Source organism: Antechinus flavipes, chromosome 5 (assembly GCF_016432865.1).
Source record: "Antechinus flavipes isolate AdamAnt ecotype Samford, QLD, Australia chromosome 5, AdamAnt_v2, whole genome shotgun sequence".
Classification (NCBI taxonomy): Eukaryota; Metazoa; Chordata; class Mammalia; order Dasyuromorphia; family Dasyuridae; genus Antechinus; species Antechinus flavipes.
The window spans coordinates 122,724,865-122,748,936 of NC_067402.1; the positions used below are offsets into that span (position 1 = coordinate 122,724,865).

Here is a 24,072-nt window from a genome sequence, read left to right on the forward strand (position 1 = left end):
GTAGAAGAATCACAAGTTCTATATGTCTGGAAGATGTAATACATAAAGGAAAATAATGTAAAATAAGAATTTAAATGTAAGAAGGAACCAAATTGTGAAGGACTTTGAAAGTGAGGCTAAAAGTGTATTTCATCTTAAAGGCAGTAAGATTTTAAAAGTTAACACACAGGTAAATGATACCACATGATTTGTGAAAGTAAGATTATTACTTTGGAAATTTGTGAAAGATAGATTGGAAGAAAGAAGATCAAGTAGATTATCAGAAGGCTCTTTAAATAATCTAGGCTAAAGGTTGGGAAAATTTGAACTATCATGGTATCATTAGAAATAGAAAGAAAAGGCTTTTTGAAAGTAATATTCCAGGAGTAGAATTGATAAGAGTAGAACTGATTGGATGTCAAGATGAAGAAAGGAGAAGTTTTTAAATGACTTTCAAGGTTCTAAATCCAGAAAACTGAGAAGTTGGTAGCAACATAAGCAAAAGTATGGAAGTTGGGAAGAGGATTTAGAAAATGAGATCATATTTTAGAAGTGTTAAGCTCTTTCTGTCAGGAAGATAGCCAAGGGATGATTTACAGCAAGCTGGAAATGTAGGATTAGAACAGAAGGGAGAAGTTAGGGCTATAAGTTTGAGAATTTGATATTTGACACCACAGGAGTATAATTTACCAAGAGAACTCAAGCATGCCTAAAGAGTGTGTGATAAATGTTCCAGTTGCCAATATGGCTTCTCATTTCCCCAGAAGGAAAAGATCAATGGTAAGCACTCCACAGGTTGTAGCAGTGTACCATCTAGGCTACCTTTTGCAAAGAAGAGAATGTAGATTGAGAAGAGGAACAAGGACAATCTTTGGGGTTATACCTACATTTAGGGTGTAGAAAGAGGAACTGGTAAGGAATACCACATCAGAGTTAGAATGAGAATTGTAGGAATTCAGCATCAAGTCAAGGGAGAAGAGACTAGCAAGAAGTCTTATAGTTCTAAGGGTTTTCACAGTCAAAGAGGATAAGGACTGAGAAAAGGCCCTTACATTTAAGTAATTGGATCATTGGCAAACTTAGAGAAGATAATTTCATTAGAAGGGATGGGGATGGAAGCCAGATTTCAGAATGTTGAGAATTAGTGAGCAGCAATTAAATAGTGTTGGCACAAGGAAAGGATTATTCTTCTTTAGAGTGCCAGTAAGTACTGAGAAATCTTGAGGGGTTTTAGGGCCCAGTATTCATTTGTTTTAGGAGATGAGAGACATTAAAATGTTGTAGGTGGAAAAGAAAGGAAAGGAAAATGTTGTAGGTGGAAGTAAAACTAATTTAGAGAAGGAAAAATTAAAGTGTGATAGAATGGAGAAGATAAATGGAGCAAGGTCTCAAAGAAGACACACGTGGGAGTGGAAGGAATCAAGAGCAAATGTAAGCAGGAGAATTGGCAAGAAGGAGATTCCATCTCATCCTCTGAGATTAAAGACAAGGAAAGAGAATGACTACATAATAATAGTAATATTTATATGATTCTTTGATCTCGTATACTTCATTTTATTTATTTCTTGACACTATCCTGGGAGGTAGATATTATAAGTTATTATTTTCATTTTACAAATAAGGAAATTGAGGTTCAAAATGGCTATGGCTTGTCCAAAATCATATAGCTGGTAAATATCAAGACCAACATTAGAAGTTATATCTCTCTTTACTTCAAATCCAGGACCTTTCCCATTATAGCTTGCTACTTCTCTGAAAATGTAGAGAAAGTTTTTAGTTAGAGAAAGTTTGAGTTATAGAGGAGGAGTAAGAAAAGAACTCATTGAATGGCTTCAGTCTTCTAAGTAAAATAGGAAATATAGTCGTTTGCTGAGGGAAAAGGCTAAAAATGAAGGAGGAAAACAAGGATGAGAATGCTAGGAACTCAGAAGAAGAATAAAAGGATTCCCATAAAATAGTGCAGGTATAACTGAAATGATATAATGCTCTTAAAGGGTTGTAACTGTGGTTAGGAAGATAATTCTTCAAAAAAACTTTGTGGCTACAACATTCATGTTACATGGTGGCAATGAACCACACAAAAGTTTACAAATATTAGGAGAGTTCTTATGTGCACACAACTCCATGACAAATGTGACTTCCAGAAGAGGATTATGGACTCTTAAGAATTGAAAGAGACCCTGCTCCTTGTCACCATCATCATCATTATCCAGAACCACCATGCTAAGTGACTTGTAGAAACATCTTTAGCCTACAGGTGGTCCCCTATAATCAATCCTTTCCATATCATTCCCACTCCTATTTCTTTCTAGTTTCTGTGTCCCCTAGCATCCCCTATTCTATATTCCTACTCATGCTTTAAATGTAAATTCACATGCTCCCTTCTCCAGAAAATTTTTTCAGATTATCCCCCATTGGCAATGACTTCATTGATAATGAACCCCACATAACATTTTGCTCTGTATTTATACTTACCATGGTATATGTATATAATAGTTATGTGCCTTTTTACCATATTCTTCTATACTGTGATCAGTTAGGGCAGGAACTACACCTTATTTAAATTTTGTCTTTTCCCAATGTTTACTAACATAGTATTCTGTACAAAGTAGGCTCTTAATAAACTTTTGGTGAATTCAATCAAATTAATTGATTTGGGCAACCCTTCTAGTTTCCATGGTCTTTGCTTCTGAAAAGTTCCTGTACTCAAATCTCATGGATTGGAAAATAATTTTTTTCCTAAAATAATGCCATTATTACCTTATCATCATTATTATTTTATTTATGTCACCAACACTTAGCACAAAGTACATAATTAAGGGCTTTATAAATGCTTTTTCAATCATTTGTGATTACCATAAAATTCTTAAAGAGTACCAACTATAGTGCTTTGTTGAGCCATTTCAGACCTGTTAGACTCTTTGTGACCCCATTTGGAGTTTTCCTGACAAAGATACTGGAGTGGTTTGTTTTTTCTTCTCACCCCATTTTACAGATGAGGAACTGGGACAAATAAGATTAAGTGATTTGACCAGGATCACAGAACTTGTGTGTGTTTGAAGCCAGATTTGAACTCATGAAGATGAGTTTTTCTAATTCCAAGTCTAGTGCTCCAGCTATTGTGTCACCTAGCAACCCATCTGTTATGTCCTGCCTATAAAAATGGATAACACTGAAAAGAGAGAACTAGAGAGTATGATAATAAGGGACATTTTTACTCGGAAACAGAAATGAACATGAGAAAGAAAAGATTAAGAATCACCAGTCGCATATACCAAATTCCTATATGCTAATGCTCAATGAATTTGTCCATACAAAAAGAAGGGAAAAAAAAGTAACTATCTCTTTCCTTCCTCCAGAATAATTGGATTGTCTTTGCTCTTCTAAATATTCAACTCTCATTTTATTAATCCTGTTTATGATAGAAGGTACTTCAGCAAACTAGTATTCTTCCTTACTTTTGGTTCTATATTATCTCTCAAGAATGATTCTTCTATTCTCATGTATCCACCCTCAATTTCTAAAGTCCCTTCACTATAGCATGGAATCACTTTTTAAAATCTTATTTGTCTCCCTTTTAAGACTAATTAATAAGGATTGTTGTTGATTTGTTTGTCTTTTGTATTTCAAGATATTGTCCACCATCACAAATAATTTGTGTGGCTTTAGTTCCATAAAAAAGCAGTACAGGTGATTGAATAAGCAGAGTAACCCACCTTTGCTTATTTGCTACTGGTATTGTTTATTACTCAGATAAAGCCATCAGAATACTCAATGCTTTACGTCAGAAAGAGAACCAGACAGAACATGGGGACCAGAAATCCTGTCCTTGGGGATCTACACAACTAATGTACACAAGAGAGAGACACATACATCCATGCCAGGAACTAGATTAAGTTTCTAAATATTGTGGAAAGAGAAAGGTTATTAAAGACAGACTTTTACAAATAAACAAATGTTTTATAAATGCTAATTTTCGCCCAGTGCTTTTACTTGTAATTCTCTGATACAGATCAGACCCATCCTTTCTTTTTAATGTAAATTATTTTTTCTTTCATTCTTCACATTAACTAAAATAAATTAAGCTAGGTCTAAATAAAATTAGGCCAAAATAAATTTCAAGTTTTGACAAAAATGGGAAATATTTATAGCCAATCAAGAGGTTGTACCCAGTTATTTGTGTGGTACTTCGGCTCAGTGTTCCCTGATTCCATTTCATTAAAAGTGCATGCAAGTATATAAGGAGGCAGGTTTATGGAAATTGTTGCAAAACAAGAGATTCTTGAAAACCCAACTAAAAAGTCTTTACCATATTTTTTGTCATGATAATTGGGAATAGCAATAAAAAAGAAATGTATGTATCATATCCATGTACACATAGTAGTTACAACAGCAGCAGATATTTGTTTTGATTACATTCGATAATCATTAGATAAGCATTTTCTACATGCTTGTGTTTCAGCCTCAAAGAACAAATTTTCTTCTAGTGCAGATTGTGTGTTTCCCCAAAGGGCATATAAGCATGTTTAGCCACATAAAAGCTCATGTCACACCATTACTTTTGGAATTAGGAAGTTCCAATGACATTTAATATGTCGTTGTTTTGAGAAAAAGTAACTTTTAGAAGCTTGATGCTTCTGATGAAACAAGAGTCTGGAATGGAAATGATTCAACAGTAAAATATATATGTGAATGTATGTATAAGGTGAATAAAAGAAGAAAATAGTAAGAAAATGGCAAACCAAACCATCATTTTTGGAGGAAAACGCCATGGACTTGTCTATGGGGTCAGAGTTGGACATGACGAATTACTGGACAACAACAGCAAATAATAATAAAGAGTAAATGAATTTTATAGGAATAAATACCAATTGAAAAAATCATTAAGATGCTCATGTCAGTGATGATATTTAAACTTTGTTTTAAAAGGAAAGTAGATCACCCACAAGAAGATGAGAGGGAAAAAATATTTTAGGCATGAGATAGAATATCACCATTTGATTCTTTTAAAGTATAGACCAGACTGGCTAAAATATGTCTGAGGAAGTGACTTGCATTCAGTTTAGAAAAACGCTTAGCATCTGAATGAGAAGCTCTTTAAGTTCTTAAAAGAGGAGTTTGTTTCTTATTTTGGGAGCTGTAATAAACTTCTGAAACTTCAGAAGCCTGAAAATAACAATTAGATCTGTGCTTTAGGTATATTAATTTGGCAGCTTCACTAGTGGAGGATGGATTGGAGGTGGAAAGAATCTACAGATTTGGGGAAACTAAGTGAGATGTAGGTGATACTTACGATACAGATTAGAAAATTTCAACATCCAGAAAATCAATAAATTCTCATATTCTCAAATAGAGAAGGTGAAACCTGAGTTCTTAAACCTCAATAGACTTAAAATTTGCCATCTTTCGTTAATGTTTTATACCATACAGGAAACTTTTCCCCAATGTTCATGTTGTCGAACTTAAACAGATTCCTACCATTCTTCAACAGAATTTTCTCCTAGTGAACATATAAATATATTTAACCACAAAAAAGCTCATATCATACCATTGCATTTGGAGCTAGGAAATTCTATTGACATGTTACATACCGTTATCTTGGAAAAAGTAACTTTTAGAAGCCCCATACTTGTGGTGAAATAAGAGTAAAAATGGTGTGGAATAGAAATAATTCAACAAAAAAATGTTAGAGAAACTTAAAAAGAAAGTTTTTAACTTACTAGACAAATGACTGGAAATAAGTATTTTATGAAGCTTAAAGTGCTATATAAATGTTAGCAAGATTATAATATAGGTCCTGAGGAATAGAGTATCTATTTCTATGGACACCATCTACAGTCAAAACTTCAGATAATGTAGGACTTCCCCTTTAGAAAATGACAATGAAATAGGCTTGAAAGACGTGTTATTTATGCAAAAGGCTACCTTCAAAAATATTTTGGTGGATTTGAGGGGGTTTTTTGGGGGAAGTATTTGATATAGTTTTTTTTAAAGATTAGCTTTGAAATCAGGAAGCCCTAGATTCAAGCTCTGCCTCTGAAATATACTGCCCATGTGACACAATGAGCAAGTCACAACTGAGCTATCAATCCCCCAAATAGCTTAAGAGTAAGTTGCAGAGAAAGAAGTTGTATTGATGGAAGAAATATCCACATAGGGGGCCCCCTACATTAATGAAATCACAAAAAGAAAAAATTAAAATTTTAATAAATTAAAATTTATTAAACTCTCAGGTTTATCCTACTCCTCTTCCTCTGTTTTGGGTCAATTTTGTGTTTATATATATGATCTATATCAAATTGCTTACTATTTTAGGAAGGGAAAGGAGGGAAAAATTTGGAACTCAAAAATTTTTTTTAATGAATATTTAAAATTTTCCTTACATGTGATTGGAAAAAATAAAATGCTATTTAAGATGTTATTGAGAAGAGAAAAATATTTAATAAGATTAAATTGTAAGCGTCACTAAAACTTAGCAGAGAAACATATAATTCCATAACCTGCTCAATCTGAGAAGGGACAGGGCTTTTGTTGTTAATCCTGAAATTTAAAAATAAAGCAGGTCAACTTTTTTATTGAAAATAATTAAGACACATATAAATTGGTTTTTAAATCATTCTCCCTTAATTTGCATGTAGTATTGCTACTATTTTCTCTCAGATAAGAATCGTAATACAATAGTAAAGGAAATTTTAGCTCCACATTGATACTTAGTTTTATTTTACTAAAATGAAAAAATGTTAAACTTATGTTTTATGAAAAAAGTGATTAAGAAGTATTTGGATTGTGTTGTTTTTAAGCACATGAAAGAGAGTACTAATAATCAGAATATTTTTCTTCAGTGTCTAGGCACCAGGAGCCAACTCATTTATGTGGCAGTTTAATTTCCCACAAATTTTTTTGGCAGATGAATTCACATTGAACTTGGGATCTAACCAAAATATTTCTATAGAAACCAGCAAAATTTTAAGTTATTTTTAAAATCCTTTGAATTTAAGGAATACTGTGAACCTATAATTTATTTATATGTAATCCAGTAAAATAGAAATTATACTTAATTTAAGGAATATTATGAACCTGAGTATTTACAAAAACATTTCTACTTAACCCTTCACAATTGAAATTTATCTTTAAATTCATTAGAATTTAAAGAATATTGTGAACCTAAGGGTTTAAAAAAATTTATACATAAATTGGTAAAAAATGTTAAATTTCTATAGAATTTAAAGTATCCCTTAAGATTGTCATCAACTGTCTATAGTAAAGTAAGTTTGGATTTTTGTTTTGCCTTTTTAGTTACTTGCTGAGATTAAAATGCATATGTTATAAGTTTTTAAATATCCTACTTAAATATCCTTTCCATATTCCTACTTTTTAAATCTATTCAGGAAAATGAAGGATAAGAGGTTTGCCTTGTGTTTTTTTCAGTGTGGATCAATTCTCAATGTGAACATTTCTTCCACCATAGATTGCAATGAGCTAGTCTGTGGCTTTGGTACATACTGGGGAGTTACCTTGGACACATAACGGTTGTGACTTGCTTATAGTCACAAAGCTTGTAAATATCAGTCACGATTTGAATCTTCCTCTACAAATGCATCACTCTATCCGTTGTGCTCCAAATGGCTCTAAACTTAAACAAAGAGGCTAGAAACACTCGGCTGTACTGTGAGTTATGAAAAAATGCCCTAAGAATCACAGAGGATGAAAGGACCTTGAGAGGTTACAATGTGCATCACCAAGTCCTGGGAGTTAAGACAGTGTTGCTGTATGATGAGATACACAGTAGTTATTTTGCTCCAACATTTTATTCTAACTCCAACATGTTACAGAAACATGATTGGATGCAAGCCTTCTTTTTTTAAATATATGGACATTAGAGTATGGCAGCATCATGATATTACTTCTGATTTGTTGCTTCAAGGCAAGCTTTTGTAGGTTGAGAGAAGTGCACTTTCAAATTAAGTCAATTATACTGTAGCCTCTAGTTCATCTTTAAGACAGGAATAATATATTTAAAATTTGTCTCCTTGTTAAATAGGCATTATGACAGTGTTTTTCTAATGCATTGTTAACCTCCAGTGGAAGGTTACACAGCTTCTACAGTATCAAAATCTGTTGCTGGGAAGAATGACGGCAGAATTGTGCCCACCTACCCAGGAATGGCAGAAGAGAAGGCTTGCACCTGTGGGATTAGGTGTAGCAGCAGGAAGTAAGAACATTTGCAGCATATAATTAACGAGGATTTTTTTTTCTTTTCTTTCTTTTTCTTTCTTTCCTTTTTTAAACAGCATGTTCATCTTGCCAGGTTAACTAGCGATTAACCCTAAGGGAAAGAAAAAAATCTCACTCAGATCTACACTCATTCACTCATCAGTGTATTCAGTTACTTGTGTAACAAGTGATAAGGAAATCTACTGGAAATATTTCATTTCCTGATATGGTTGGTGCTTTAGTTCTGTTTTGTGTGAGGAGTGAAAGGCTATTGGTACATTCATTTGGTATGACATAGTAGCTGAAACATTGCTGATCCTTTTCTGAATCCAATTATAAATTGCCTAGGAGCAATTGCTGGCTTCCTTTAAAATCAGCACAAAATGGGAAACTTCCTACTTTTAGCTTTCAGTACTAGTGAAATGAATAGGCCAGAGCTTTAAATAAAATCCAAGTTATAAAAAACATCCTTAATCTGAAAATTGTATACTGTATACAATTTAAGAATATAAATACTCTCATAAAACTTTAAAAGATTTTCATTGGGTCTCTAATTTTTATTTCATCACATTTATTAGATAGATGTTTAAGTGATGATTTCATTTTGAAGTTTTAAAAACTTAACATCCTTAAAAATTCTTGAAATCATGAAAAATCCCATTATGTTCTATTGTTGCTTCTTTAGGATGTAATCCCTTTGATAAAGCATTGCATATTAATACACTAAAACAATAGTATTTTATCTTTTATAATGTAGGTATGATATTTCTATTTTATTCAGAGCAAACTTGACAAGGAGGATATCTTCTTGTAATTATTCTTGGAATAGATTCCTATTGTAATTATTACAATTCCTTAATTCCTAATATCTTAATATATGAATAAAATGCAAAGTCTTTCAAAGTTTTAAAATCACTATATCAAAAAATAGAAATAGCATGAAGTGCTGGTCCAGTGATAATGTCTCCCATCCAAACAGATTCATTTCATAAAGAGAAACTGTTTAAAAGGAAAATTACATATTTTTCAGCAATTTATCAGAGATAATTACCCTTCATACACTAAAGAAAGGATAAAGTGTTTTAAAGAACCATAATTCTAATTGGTAAATGTCACCAGCTGTTGCAGTTACTCTTACTTGTATATATTCTTCTAATGATTATAGTCTCATGCCACAAGCTGCATGAAAATATATTCACTAGGTGTGAAATTCCCATATGTCACAGTTTCAAGAATAGGTAAACAGTTCAAAGATAAAGGAAGAAATAATGCTAATGAGAAATGTTATAATTCTGGCTTTTGTTTTTTTTCAGGCAAGTGTTTCTTAACTTACTAAAAGAAAACTTTTTTTCAAAAAAGAAATTTAATCCTTTTTTGTTTTGTAAAACATGTTTAAAATCAGAATGACCTGCCTAAACTCCATATTGTCATGACAAGTTGTAATGTTTCAATATATGCATTTAACATTTTAACTATTATGTTCTGCAAAACAGAACTGACATTTAAATTTCTATTAGTATTGAAATAAGGGATGTTTATTAGGTTATGAAAGGATCTGTCTTCTTGTGTGACATTTTTAATGAATAGTCTTAAATATGTTCAAAGAAATGTGTTTTATATATACACACATTATATGTGTGTGTATATATATATATATGCAATATACATATATACATACATATGTATACCCACACACACAACACACACTTTTATGTGTGTATACATAAGGGAAGAGATACTGAAAGAGATCTTAGACACTATGTAGTTCAGCTTACACTGCCTCATGGTCACCCAACCACTGCTTTAAACCCTCCAATAATAGGGAATTGACTTATAGGAACAATCTAGTTTACTTCTGGATATCTTTAAATATTAGGAAGTCTTTCCTCTCATCAAATCTAAAATCTGCCTATCTGCAACTTCCACCTAGTATACTTTCCTAGGGTCAAGAAAACCATTCTAATGTCTTTTGTATGTGAAATCCCCTCAGTTCTCAGAGGCAGCTTTCATGCCTCTTAGAAAACCACACAGATTTATGTAGTTCATTTTTTATTAAATAATTTATTTATTTACTGTATTAACTATGTCCCAGTTGTATTTTAATCTGATTCAAGCCATATTTGGATTGTTGAGCTATGTGCAGCCCACAGGATATTGCTCTAAACCTATTCCCAGTTTGTCATTGACCTCTAAACCGTGACCTGATGTGGTTTGAAGAGGAGAAATAGCAATGGAGCTATCACTTCTCTTAATCTTACAACATCTTTCCAATAATATAGTGTAAGATCACAGCCTAAGAAACAGCATGATGTGTCCTCACAACTGTCTTCCGAGAAATGACTTCAGAATCAGAAAGAGTTGGGTTCAGGTTCTATTTCTGACATATTCTGACTGGGTAAGTATTGACCATCTCAATTGTCCCAAAATAATCTCTAAAATTATATTTAAACTTTTTAGATTTTAAGCTACTCCTCACAACTAATTGAAGTTATAGACCAATGGCTACAAATTGTATAAGTAACATCATTTCTATAGCATGGTTCACCCATGTTTATGTTTATAAAGTAGGAATGATTTTAATTAATCTTTCAAAAACAAGGAAAATATATATACATCTTATCCCAAGTATTAATTTAAAAAGCAAAGCAAAAATCTAAATTTATTTTGTTGACATTTGACAAAACCCTTACCTTTTCTACCTTAAATTCTATGAAATTTGAGAATATATATATTTTTTTAGACTTAAGGAGGAAAACACTTGAAATACCTTATATTTGAGGTGAATTCATTTCTTTTAATTTGCTAGAACTTAAGTTCCAATACATAAATTAATAGACTCCGGGTTACTAAGGGCTGAAGTAGTTCTGTATCCCTATATTATGGAGAAAAACATTCTAACAATTATTATGTTGATTAATCTGTTAAAAATATTCCACAAAAATATATTTAGAAGAATTGCACATGTGTAACCTATATTGGATTACATTTAGGCCAGAGGCAGGGAGAGGGAGGGAGAAAAATTTGGAACACAAGATTTTTCAAGGGTGGATGTTGAAAACTTTCTTCACAACATAGCATTTTCATTCTTTGTTGTTTGCTTGCATTTTATTTTCTCATCATTTTCTTTTCTGGTTTGATTTGATTTTTCTTCTACAGCAAGATAATTGTATAAATATGTATGTACATATTGGATTTAATATATATTTCTACCATGTTTACATATATTGGACTACTTGCCATCTAGGGGAAGGAGGTGAAAGAAGGGGAGGGAACTGGAATTAGCCCCGTTTTGCGAGGGCTAATGTTGCATAACTATCTATGTATATATTTTGAAAAATAAAAAGCTTTACTTAAAAAATATTCCACAAAACATTATAAACTACATGATGGTGCTCCCTAAATGTCTAGGCAGCAGGAAATAAAAGATCACATTAGATTCTGTGGCCACCATTACATACTACTGATTAAGATCATTGATGATTGAGTCCCTCAAGTCATTTTCACATAATCTGCTCTGTGGTTATGCTTTTTCCAAACTAAACTGATACCACTGAATTTTTTCTTCAACATAAATATAAGGATTTACATTTGAGCTTACTATTACAGCCTGGCAAAGTATTTTTGGATCCCAGTTTTGTTATATAACAGATTAACTATTTCTCCTGGTTTCCACAAATTTCACAAGAATGTCAATGATACTGAGAAAAACCGGACAGACTATTATAAACTCTACTATAACTTTCTCTCTGAGTTGTTATTGTTCCATTACTTGGCATTCTTCAAGTGTGAATATTCCACTAATTCTGAGTCTGATGGCACTATCATACATTTAGTCTCCTTCTCTGTTTCTTGCCAACAAGGATAAAATTCAAGGTTGCCAAATAATTTGTCGAAATCCAGAAATATTCTGTATATGCTACTGGAGAGATAGAATGATATAATAGAAAAAGCATAAGACAGGAAGCCAAGTCAACCTTGGCTTGACTACTGGTTCTGATCAGTACTATTAACTATATAGACATAGCAACTCACTTCACTTCTCAGAGCATTACCTTCTTTATCTGTAAAATAGAAATAATTGATAGATACATGTGCTACTTACTTTACTATGTTGCTCTGAAGCTATTCTTTTGTAAAAAAAAAACCCTTATAACATTAAATAAAAGTGAAATATGGTACCCTTACATTCTATTAATCTAGTTGTTATTTAGTCTTGCCCGACTCTTTGTAACCTCATGGAATTATCTGTGAAGTTTTCTTAGCAAAGACACTGGAATGGTTTGCCATCACCTTCTCCAGTGTATCCCCACTTGGCAAAAGAGAAGCTAGGGCAAATATGGGTTAAATGATTTACCTGGAGTCATATGAGTCTGAAACCAGATTTGAACCGACATCTTCCTGACTCCTTGTCCTCAAGCATCTTGAATTCTATTGGAAGAGAAGACAAAAAAGTGGGAGGGGACATGTAATAACATGAGTTTGGATGAGTTTGGATATGGGAATAAAATATATGCCATGAAAATTGGGAGGTTGGGGAAGGGGAACCACTAGCAACCAAGTGAATGAGAACAGGTCTAGAATAGTAGGAATTAGCACTTGAGCAGAACTGAGCTGATCTGGAGGAAACTAGGAAAGATGAAAAAGGGAGAGTTCATTCTAAGCCTGGAGAGTGGCCTATGAAAAGGCACAGAGATGGAAGAGACTTTTTACTGATCAAAATCAAGTCTAAGATAACAATTTTCTTTGTTCCTTCAGTTTCTGAGGTATAGAATTATCAAGATGAGTTATTAATTTATAAACTACTCCACTTTTAACATAAAGACTGATAGAAAATATCTACATAGCATCCTATAATTGTCATACTTTAGTTCTAAGTTTGGGATATGTTTCCCAAACACATCATCCATTTCTTCCTTCTGTTTTGGTGGTATGTAATATACATCAATGATAATATCATTTCTGCTTCTTCCTCTGTTGCTCATAAACCAAATGTTTTCTATCATGCTTATGCTCTCTACTAAAATTTTTTGCTTTTCTGAATAAGATATACCCTACCATTGCATTTTTCTGGTCTAGATTTAATATCCTACTAGGTCTTCAGGGATACCTGTGAGTTTAAATACATTTATGTCTGATAAATACATATAATCTAAGTACAAAGAATTCAGATATTGAGGAAAGGGAACCACTAGCAAAGGGATTTGTGGAGGCGAGGGCATAGCTTATTCTTTTTTCCTCCAGTTTCACTGTAAAGAACTCTTGATCAGAGCCACAAATTTCTGGTGAAATATAGTCTTCTTAATTTTCATTATGTAAATCCTAGCCTTAGCAGCCCTGAACACCTTATTCTTGTATATGATCTAAAAATCCAAATCCTGGTGTCTGCCACCATCCCCCTCAATTTAGTAGGCTACTTTTAAAATCTATTGTATACTGTCACTTTCTGGCAATCTTCCCTGCTGTCATTCAGCAGTTTTTTGGCTGACAGGTCAAATGATTGACTGGATTAAATGACTAAAAGCAATTGTTTCTTTGAATGACAATAAAATAAAAACTTTAGAGGTGGGAGAACTTGAATTTCCCTTGCTTTTAAATTTCAATCTAATTTGTCTCCATGAAATAATTCTCACATAATGTTTATAGAGTATTTTGCTTATCATGGGCTTACCATGAGTTCATACCATTGTTCTGGCTGAGGAGCCTCTGCCATGTCCCTACAGTATTTGATGTGCTTCAGAACTTCCTCACTTTTCAGTCTTTAGCACTTGAAGGCCCTGAGAGAATCCCAATACTTAAGAATTTCTCATTGTCCTAAGTTGGTAGTTAACCTTAAGATGATGACCATTGTAGAAAAAATTCTCTTGACTTTTCTCCCGAAGCAGATAGGGATAAGAATTGGAGCTATGATTTCACTGGTATAGGTAACTCCAAAAAAGAAAACTCCTTTTACCGATGCAGTTGGAACTTCTAGGCAATACAATCTTAAGAAATTCCCAAGAGTATTGAGAGGCTAAGTGACTTTCCCAGTGTCATGTTGTTCAGTCATTTTTTAGTCACATCTGATTCTTTGTGTTAGTCAAGTAAAATTGACTATTAAGAATTTACTTCACAAAAATACTAGAGTGGTCATACAGCTAGAATATGTTAGAAATGCTCTCATATTCTCCTTGATTCCAAGGCCACCTCTTTATCCACTCTACCAATGAGGATAAAATTTCCTTTTTATTATTTTTAAGTAATAACTTGTTATTTTCTTTTTAGCATAGCTTTTTATTTACAAAATATATGCATGGGTAATTTTTTCAACATTAGGTAGTCCAATACATGTTAAATATGTTAAAATATATGTTAAATCCAATATATGTGCATATTTATACTGTTATCTTGCAGTACAAGAAACACAGATCTGGAAAGAAAAAAAAACCTGAGAAGGAAAACAAAAAAGCAAGCAAACAATAACAGAAAGAAAGAAAATGCTATGTTGTGGTCCACACTCAGTTCCCATAATCCTCTCTCTGGGTGTAGATGGCTCTCTTCATTAGTGAACAATTGGAACTGGTTTCAACTCATTGTTGAAGATAGCTACATCCATCAGAATTGATTGTCTTATAGTTTTATTGTTGCTGTGTATAATGATTTATTGGTCCTGCTCATTTCACTCAGTATCAGTTCATGTAAGTCTCTCCAGCCTTTCTGAAATCATCCTATTGGTCATTTTTTACAGAACAATAATATTCCATAACATTCATATACCACAATTTATTCAGCCATTTTCCAATTGATGGGCATCTGGTCAGTTTCCAGTTTCTGGTCACTACAAAGAGACTGCCGCAAACATTCTTACACATTTGGGTCCCTTTCCCTCCTTTAAGATCTCTTTGGGATATAAGCCCAGTAGTGACAGTGCTGGATCAAAGAGTATGCACGGTTTGATAACTTTTTGAGCCTAGTTCCTAATCGCTCTCCAGAATAGTTGCATCAGTGTCCCTGTTTTCCCACATCCCCTCCAACATTCATTATCTTTTCCTGTCATCCTAGCCAATCTGAGAGGTATGTAGTGGTATCTCAGAGTTGTCTTTAATTTGCATTTCTCTGATCAGTAGTGATTTGGAGCACCTTTTCATATGACTAGAAATAGTTTCAATTTCTTCATCTGAAAATTGTCTATTCATATCCTTTGACCATTTATCAATTGGAGAATGGCTTAATTCCTTATAAATTTGAGTCAATGTTCTATATTTTGGAAATGAGGCCTTTATGAGAACCTTTGGTGAAAAAATGTTTTCCCAGTTTATTGCTTCCCTTCTAATCTTGCCTGCATTAGTTTTTTTTTTGTACAAAAACTTTTTAACTTAATATATTCAAAATTATCTATTTTGTGGTCGATAATGATATCTAGTTCATCTTTGGTCATAAACTCCTTCCTTCTCCACTAGTCTGAGAGGTAAACTATCCTATGTTCTTCTAATTTGTTTATAATCTCATTTTTCATGCCTAGATCATAAGCCCATTTTGATCTTGTCTTGGTAAACAATGTTGAGTGTAGATCAATGCTTAGTTTCTGCTGTACTAGTTTCCAATTTTCTCAGCAGTTTTTGTCAAATAGTGAGTTCTTATCCCAAAATCTGGGGTCTTTGGCTTTGTCAAACACTAGATTATTAAAGTTATTGACTATTCTGTCCTGTGATCCTAACTTACTCCACTGATCAATTAATCTATTTCTTAGCCAATACCAAATGGTTTTGGACTACTGCTTTATAATATAGTTTTAGATCTGGTACAACTAGGCCAACTTCATTTGATTTCTTTTCCTTAGTTCCCTTGAAATTCTTGATCTTTTATTCTTCTATATGAATTTTGTTGTTATTTTTTCTATGTCATTAAAATAGTTTTTGGGGAGTTTGATTGGTATAGCACTAAATAAATAGATTACTTTAGGGAGTATTGTCATCTTTATTATATTTGCTTGACCTATCTAAGAACATGTGATATTTTCTCAATTGTTTAGATCTGACTTTATTTGGGTAGAAAGTGTTTTGCAGTTTTGCTCATATAGTTCCTGAGTTTCCCTTGGCAGATAGATTCCCAAATATTTTATACTATCGATGATTATTTTAAATGGATTTTCTCTATGTATCTCTTGCTGTTGGGTTTTGTTAGTGGTGTATAAAAATGCTAATGATTTATGTGGATTTATTTTGTATCCTGAAACTAAAGTTGTAGATTATTTCCAATACTTACTATTTTAAGGAAAAAAGTCCATTTATTCCTATACACTCTAGTGCTTTTAATAGGAATGGGTATTGGATTTTATCTAATGCTTTTTCTGCATCTTTTGAGATAATCATGTGGTTTTTGTTAATTTGGTAATTGATAGAGCCAATTATGCTAATAGTTTTCCTAATATTGAACCAGCTCTGCTTTCCTGGTATAAATTATCCTCAGTCATGGTATATTATCTTGGGGATTATATATAATATAATACAACATATTATATTATATCTATAGTCACTTTGTTAATATTTTATTTAAGATTTTTGCATCAATATTCATTAGGAAGATTGGTCTATAATTTTATTTCTCTGTTTTCATCCTTCCTGGTTTAAGTATCAGTACCATGTTTGTGTCATAAAAAGAATTTGATAGGAGTCCTTCATTCCCTATTTTTTCAGATACTTTATAGAGTATTAGAGTTAATTGTTCTTTAAATGTTTGGTAGAATTCACCATCTGGTCCTGGGGATTTTTTTCTTAGGAAGTTGATTAATAGTTTGTTCTATTTCTTTTTCTGAAATAGAACCATTTAAGTAATTTATTTCCTCCTCTGTTAATCTGGGCAATCTATATTTTTGGAAGTATTCTTCCATTTCACATAGATTATCAAATTTGCTGACATAAAGTTGGGCAAAGTAACCCCTAATTATTGCTCTAATTTCTTCTTCATTGATGGAAAGTTTTCCCTTTTCATTTTTAAGACTAGGAACAAAATTTTCAATTAAAAAATAATTCACTTAAAGAATACATGTATGTGTACTTATGTTTCTGGACTTTGGAGGGTAAAAATAAATCTGAGAATTAGCTTAATAAAAGCCTTCATTATATCTGAAATGCAACCAACATTACAGATGCACATTCTTTCAGTAAATGCCAATACATTAGTACTTAGTAAACTGTCTATTCACCCTTCTTTGATATTGATAAGCTATCCTTTTAAAACTTTTATGAATCTTTTATTTTTAAGACCTTTAAATTTGCATAATGTTTGTTCAACTTCAGGTTATTAAATAATAAATCCATTAATATACCCTTTAGTCTAGTTCAAAACATCTTTGTTACAAAAGCAAAAGCAAAGCAAAACAAAACACAATTAAAAAAAACAACTTTGAAATAACCTGCAGTTGAACAAGGCACATTCTTCTGACGTCTAACTTGTGCCTTTGTTTTTCATTAAATGTTTTTGTAAATATATTAAATCTGCAAGGGAAAGGATGGGTTTTAAAGCTTATTATTAAAGAATATACTAGCCTTGTCTTATAGATGGTTCCATTGACTCATCAAATGTAGAGAATAAGTTTTGGATTATTCCAAGAATTGGGGTGATGTTTATTTCCTTCCCCCCTTCTTCTGACCAATAATATTCATTTAGATAGTAGATAGAACAGCTTATTAAGATCATGAGTACAGTGTCCAGACCTGGAGTGAAGCAAGGCAACCTGGATTGTATGGGGAGGTAGTAGGAAGTCAAGAGCCCAGAGTTCAAGTTAATCTTTAGATATTTACAAACTATTTGACTATGAATAGGCCTCCTAATCTCTCCTACTCTGTTTCTTCATCTGTAAAATGGGACTAATTAGACACTACTTTGCAGTGTTATTAGAACATAAATGTATTGATTATCTTGAAGGACTATGTGAATGGATGAATGAATGAATGAATGAATGATGATGATAATTACTGTCTTGTTTTTTTTTAACACCTTACCTTAGTCAACTTAATAAACTAAATAGGTGGCAAAATAGATTGTCAAACTAAATTGGAATTCACTAAGGCAAAAGCATTCTACAGAATTATCCCTATGGGGCTAGAGAATTGTCCTGCACTTTGAAATAAGAGGATTGGATTAGGTGATGTTTAAAGTTCCTTCTAACCAAAAAGCCCTAAGATTCTGTGGTTTTAAAAAGCTAGGGATGGTTGGGATGGGAAATGATTCATTGACAACCAAGTATAATCAAACTTCATTCTACTTATTGATTGGTATGTCTATAGTCTACCACTAGGAACATTTAGAACATGACTACCTTTGGGTGTATGAAAACTCTGAAAAGCATTATATAATCTGAAACTTAAATCCAAATCTTTTGATTCCAAGTGAGATGCTCTCTCCACTTCATGAAACTATTTCTTAGGGATGGATCATCCAAAAATCACTTGTATCTGGCTTCAGAATGCAAGAAAGGTTCTTTTAAAAAAAGTTGCATGACATTTTCTCTCTGATTATATGTTACTTAGACATATATGATAAGTTTGAATTACCTGAATATACTTAGCTATTGAAGGAGGTGACCAGTAACATTTTGGATCACTCAGAAAGAAAACCAAGTCTAGTTTTATGTAATACATAATTTCTACCAACTTGCTGGTAAATGATCTCCACTAGGATAATGAAAAGTAAATTGCAGTTAGTTACAGAGTGCTCGTGGTATGCGGATGATTTTAAATGTCTGGGCAATTGACTGACCTGTCATGCTTATATATGACTATATTACGTGTTCACTGACCTCCATTGTTTTAATAAGTCATATGTATACAGCACTTTCAGGATTGCTTGCCAAATGTTTCCTTGCCAACGACCCTGTGAGGCAGATGGTACAAGAAGCAACATAAATTTCATTTTATAGGTGAAAAATGTGCCAGTAGTAACATATGTAAAACATTTTAGAGCCAGGATCTCTAACCCAAGTCATTTGCCTCCAAGACCAGTATGTTTTTGCTTTGCCCTTCATGTTGCATTGTCTCTCTCATGAGTTTCTGATTGTTTTCCTAAGAAGTGAATCATGTATTTTACCTGTGAGATTTATATAGCAAAGTACTCATTCTGGCTTAGATTCTTAGCACTTTACAAATGTAACTTGTAGGATGTGATCAATTATTTCCCAAGGTTGAGGTCAAATAAGCTTTCATGCACCATTGATGGAGTTGGCATAGATCACCTAAGGACCCTTCTGGCTCAAAATCTCTATATAAGTGGGAATTGCTTTGTAACAACTTTAAACTACAACTGATGGATTTTCTTTCTTTTTCCCTTTTCCTCCCCATATCTCAATTCTCTCCTAACAGAAACCAGGAATGGATTTATCTGATGCCTATATCATGTTTGTCCGGCAAAATCAGGATATACTTCGAGAAAAGGTCAATGAGGAAATGTATATAGAAAAGTTGTTTGATGTAAGTAACTACTCTTACAAAGCTTGTTGGCACTAGGATAATATTATAAAGGGATAAGTTGATGGTGTTTTTCATGCAGATCAGAATTGTTTTTCTTTTCTAGTGATCATTTATGTTTCTGTGCATGTATTTGCAAATTTTTTCTATTAGGGTTCCTTCAGTTGCTGATAGAAACCTTGACTGACTACATTGTCTGCATGAAAATGGTCACTGTTGGATTGAGAGACTCAAAAAACATTCTAAGGTTAATTTTAATGAGCAAAATACTATATCATTGTGTAATTGTCTTTCCATTTTACCCATTCTTTATTTTTGTTATGGCAGTTCACAAACAGAATCTTATTTAAATGGTTCCATTTCTTCTTTAAGTTTTTTTTCCAAAGATCAACATCCAATTCATTGGCTAAACAAAAAATAGGATAGAATCAAGGCTACCAAATAGCTGCCACTATACTTTTAGGGGGGATAAATAGATAGATGATGGATGAATGGATGGATGGATAGATGGATGGATAGATGGTTGGTAGATGCACATGTATGTAAATATACTTATATGTATCTTTTTAACCATAGTGATATATGCTTCAAGATATAACATTATAATTATATCTACACTGAAGTTTGAGACTAAAAATGCCAACTTTCTAAAATAGAAAATTGTGGTTTGAGGTCCCATGGTCATCAGATTTCCTTGAGTGAATCTGCAACTTATACTAAGAGAGCAGTCCATTTAAATCTCAATGCTGTCAGTCATTCTAATTATATAAGAGCCTGTTGGAAGGAAGGACTGTTGGGTGTTTGATACAGTTTAGCATAATCCAGTCTGTTAGTAAGTCTGAAATGTAATATTCCCTTTGAAGTGTATTTATTTGTGTACATCCCCTCTGCGTTTTAGAAAGGCTTTCCTGGCAGTTTCTTTTAATTATGCAAGTCACTGCAAATGTTTTCATAACAGCAATTCACGGGCTTCCTGGTGACACTTCAACTATGGTGGATACAGAAGGTCCAGGAACATCACCATCTCTACCACGGTCTGTCATATCCCTGTTTACCATTTATCAGATTGGGTGGTCACAAAGAAACTCCTCTTTCCCTTTTTACATTTTTAGACTCTACCTGAGCCACTTTACAATAAAAGTATCATCTGTTTTAATAAGCTGGGTGTTAATATGTGTGAAAAGAATGATTTCATATAAGCTTTGATGCCCTGCAGGGGTAGAAAAATTACCATTCATTCAGCTGGAACTTTTTCAGAGTACTAAAACCATGTTAACAACTTCTGCATCAGTTTGGAAGTGCCCTCAGCCTACAAGCAGATGGCTTGTTTCTAAGGCCCCTTCCCCTTTTTCTTGCTTTTGTGGATTTTTTTTTACATTGGACAGAGGGAAAGTTGAGCTGCTGTTATTCTAGCCAGGTTTCTTCTCAGTAAATCCAACTGCAGCATGTGTTCTGTGTCTCACACAAGGCAGCTCAGTTTGGGAGAAAGAATGAATATGAATACATTGTGTGCAGAATATCTTTTTTTCCCTGTGACTGATTTGTGAAACATTTCGAATTCCTTTTGGCATCATACCAATTCATAACAGGGCATTAGATTGTCATGGGGTCTGCTCTCCTCCTTCATTCATGAGGCTTCTTAGGGGGAGAATAGAACTCACTAATTAAAGTGGAACCAGGGAGACAGAAATGAGACATGAAAGTGACAGGATCTTTAAACCTTCATAGTTAAGATATAAGCATCTTTTTGGAGACTTAGGATCTGATACGACTTTCATGTGTAATTGTTATTTCCCTGTTCCTGTTAAAGTAGGACTTTTACCACTCTACTGTATGTTTAACACTACTCCATGCTATAATAAATATCCTCATAGTCATAAAAGAGAAGCATTTGTCTTAAACATCTTAATATTTTCAAGATATTAAGTCTCTGATTATTAACACATGCATATATATATATACACACACATATATAGATCCATCTATAAGTATCTACATGTGTAGATAGATGAATAGACAGACATTTGAATAGAGAGAAAGATATAGTAAAACCTGATCTTTTATCTCTTAAATATGTTAGTAAGAAAACCATGTATGAGAGAGGATTCAGAGTACCCAATTAGCCAGTGTCAAATTTGTCTCATTCACAAGTAAGTAAATGAGAGGTTTTCAAATAAGTGTTGAAAGGTATAACAGTATATATATGAAGCAATAGATTATGAAAAGTATTATTTAATTATTGGAAATCCATTTAACTACATCTTAAAGAAGCATTTATAAGGGATCAGGAAACAAATGAAAATGAGTCTGTTTGTGCTCTTTACCACCTTAGCCTATTGCTAATAAAAGATTGAAATGAAGAATTTTATTCAGTTATTTGTAAAATATTTGTCATCTCAATTAAGGTACTTCTCGAGTAGGTTAGAAAATAAGTCCATGTAACTTCTCTGCCTAAATACTACTAACATTACTTGCCAAATAGGATTTTTTTTAAAAACACAAAACATTAAAATCATAATTTTTCTTAATCTCTGCAATCATCTATTTTCAAATAATGTTTGAATATGGTGTTCCATATGAGATAAATATAAGTCCCATAACAAAATATCAGTGTTAGTGATAATTTCCCCCTAAAATATTAAAGATGAATTGTGTATCAAAACTACTGTATATTTTAGCATGAAAGTAGGGCTAATTTGTTCTATTTTGTTTCAGGATTTCCCTCACCCTAATTCTTCCCTTGTGCTCAAGGTATGGAATAGCTCAGATTCTTTAAACCAGTATGTCTAGTTTACACAGATAAAAGAATGAATGAGAGACTATACAGTATATGCCAATTACTGTGCTAAGTACTGGGAATATATGTATACAGGAGAGAAAGATTCTGCTCTCAAGAAACTCATACTCCAATTGGAGAGATTCAAAGAAAGTTCAGGTGCAGAGTAAACGAAAAGGTGCTGAAGTCCTAAGGAATGAATGAAAAGGTACAGGAGTCTTAGGCTATATCGGTAGATCTGAAGGAAGTACAGGGAATCTTGAGGGCATAGAGATAGGGCCATTGGTAAGGCTTAGAAGACCTTAGAATGTAATCATAGGGAAGATGGTGACCCCTAGTCATTTTATATTTCACCTAAGGCACTTAGGTACCAGCAGATAGAGTACTGAACTTGGAATCAGGAAGGAAGAAAAGATGCTTTATGTAGTAAACTTATGAGCCAAGCTGTCATCCTTGCTAACAATACCATCATTACGAAAAGATTTATCTTTGTATTTCTACAGGCCAAAGAGATGGAGGATGCTTCTAATGTGAGAATTAGTCCAGGGTGTGAAGTGAGCTTACAGGGTAAAGAGAGTCTTGTGGAGAGTCAAAAGTGTAGCCTTCTGTCTACCCTATTAAATATGAATTTAAGTATTAAAACTAGGTAGCACAGTGGATAAAGCACTGGGCCTGGAGTCAGGAGACTCCTCTTCCTGAGTTCTAATCTGGCTTCAGATACATACTAGCTGTGTGATTCTGGGCTAGTCACTGTGCCTTGTTTGTCTCGGTTTCCTCATTTGTAAAACAAGCTGGAGAAGGAAATAGGAAACTATTTGAGTATCTTCGCCAAGAAAATCTCAATTAAAGTCATGGAGAGTTGGACACAACTCAACACAACAACTTTTGAGGACTGAAAAGCTCCTCCCACTAAAATTTAAAACAGCTTATGCCAAAGATCATTATCTTAGAAAATCCTGTCTAAGGTTATTTTTCTGTGTCCCAGACAGGGCATTTAGTAGTACCTATAGCAAAAGGTGCCCTGGTAGTTTACTCAGGGCCAAAACCCTATTTTTTAAAAAACGTCTACCACTTCCAAGACCTTCTGTCTCTCCTGCTTTCAGTGCAGGAATTCTATCTCTACTGCTCCAGAGTGTCTCATGTTGGGCTCAGGGATAGTGTGTGGGCAAACACCTGTACTCTACTTACTACCCCACTGAGATCAGTCACCAGGTATGGATAATGTGCCAGATGCCCTGTGTACAGAGCAGTACTGGTGCAAAGAAAGGCATTGCCTCTTGGAATCTCCAATATCTAATTGTTGCTAGACACATATACAGATGACAAGAGTTCTCCTTTTGATGAATCCTTAAACTTTGCAGCTATACCTTCCACAAGTGAAGATTGCAAAACAAAGAATCACAAATTTTGAGAACTGGATGAGACTTCAATAGTTATTGAGTCTACCCTATAGGAAACAGTCTTGCTTGAAGGTCCCTGGCCAGTGATCATACAACCACTTCTTGAAGACCTACAAGAAGAGGGAATCCCCCTCATTCTACTTAGGGATATCTTACATTGTCAGGAAATTTTTTTATGTGATACCAAAACTAAATTTACCTCCTTGTCACTTATGCTTACTAGCTATGGCCCTGCCCTTTGTGGCCAAGAAAAGCTCATCTA

At 33.4% G+C, this 24,072-nt stretch overlaps 1 protein-coding gene across 5 annotated transcripts in view; it reads left to right on the forward strand.

Moving 5' to 3' along the window:
* The window catches only part of CADPS2 (calcium dependent secretion activator 2), a 678,782-nt gene that overhangs the window by 622,345 nt on the left and 32,365 nt on the right, over positions 1–24,072 (forward strand). For all 5 annotated transcript variants that reach the window (XM_052001541.1, XM_052001542.1, XM_052001543.1 and 2 more), the window contains one exon: positions 19,530–19,637. In XM_052001541.1, coding sequence (XP_051857501.1) covers positions 19,530–19,637 — 108 coding nt within the window. The remainder of the gene's footprint in view (positions 1–19,529; positions 19,638–24,072) is intronic.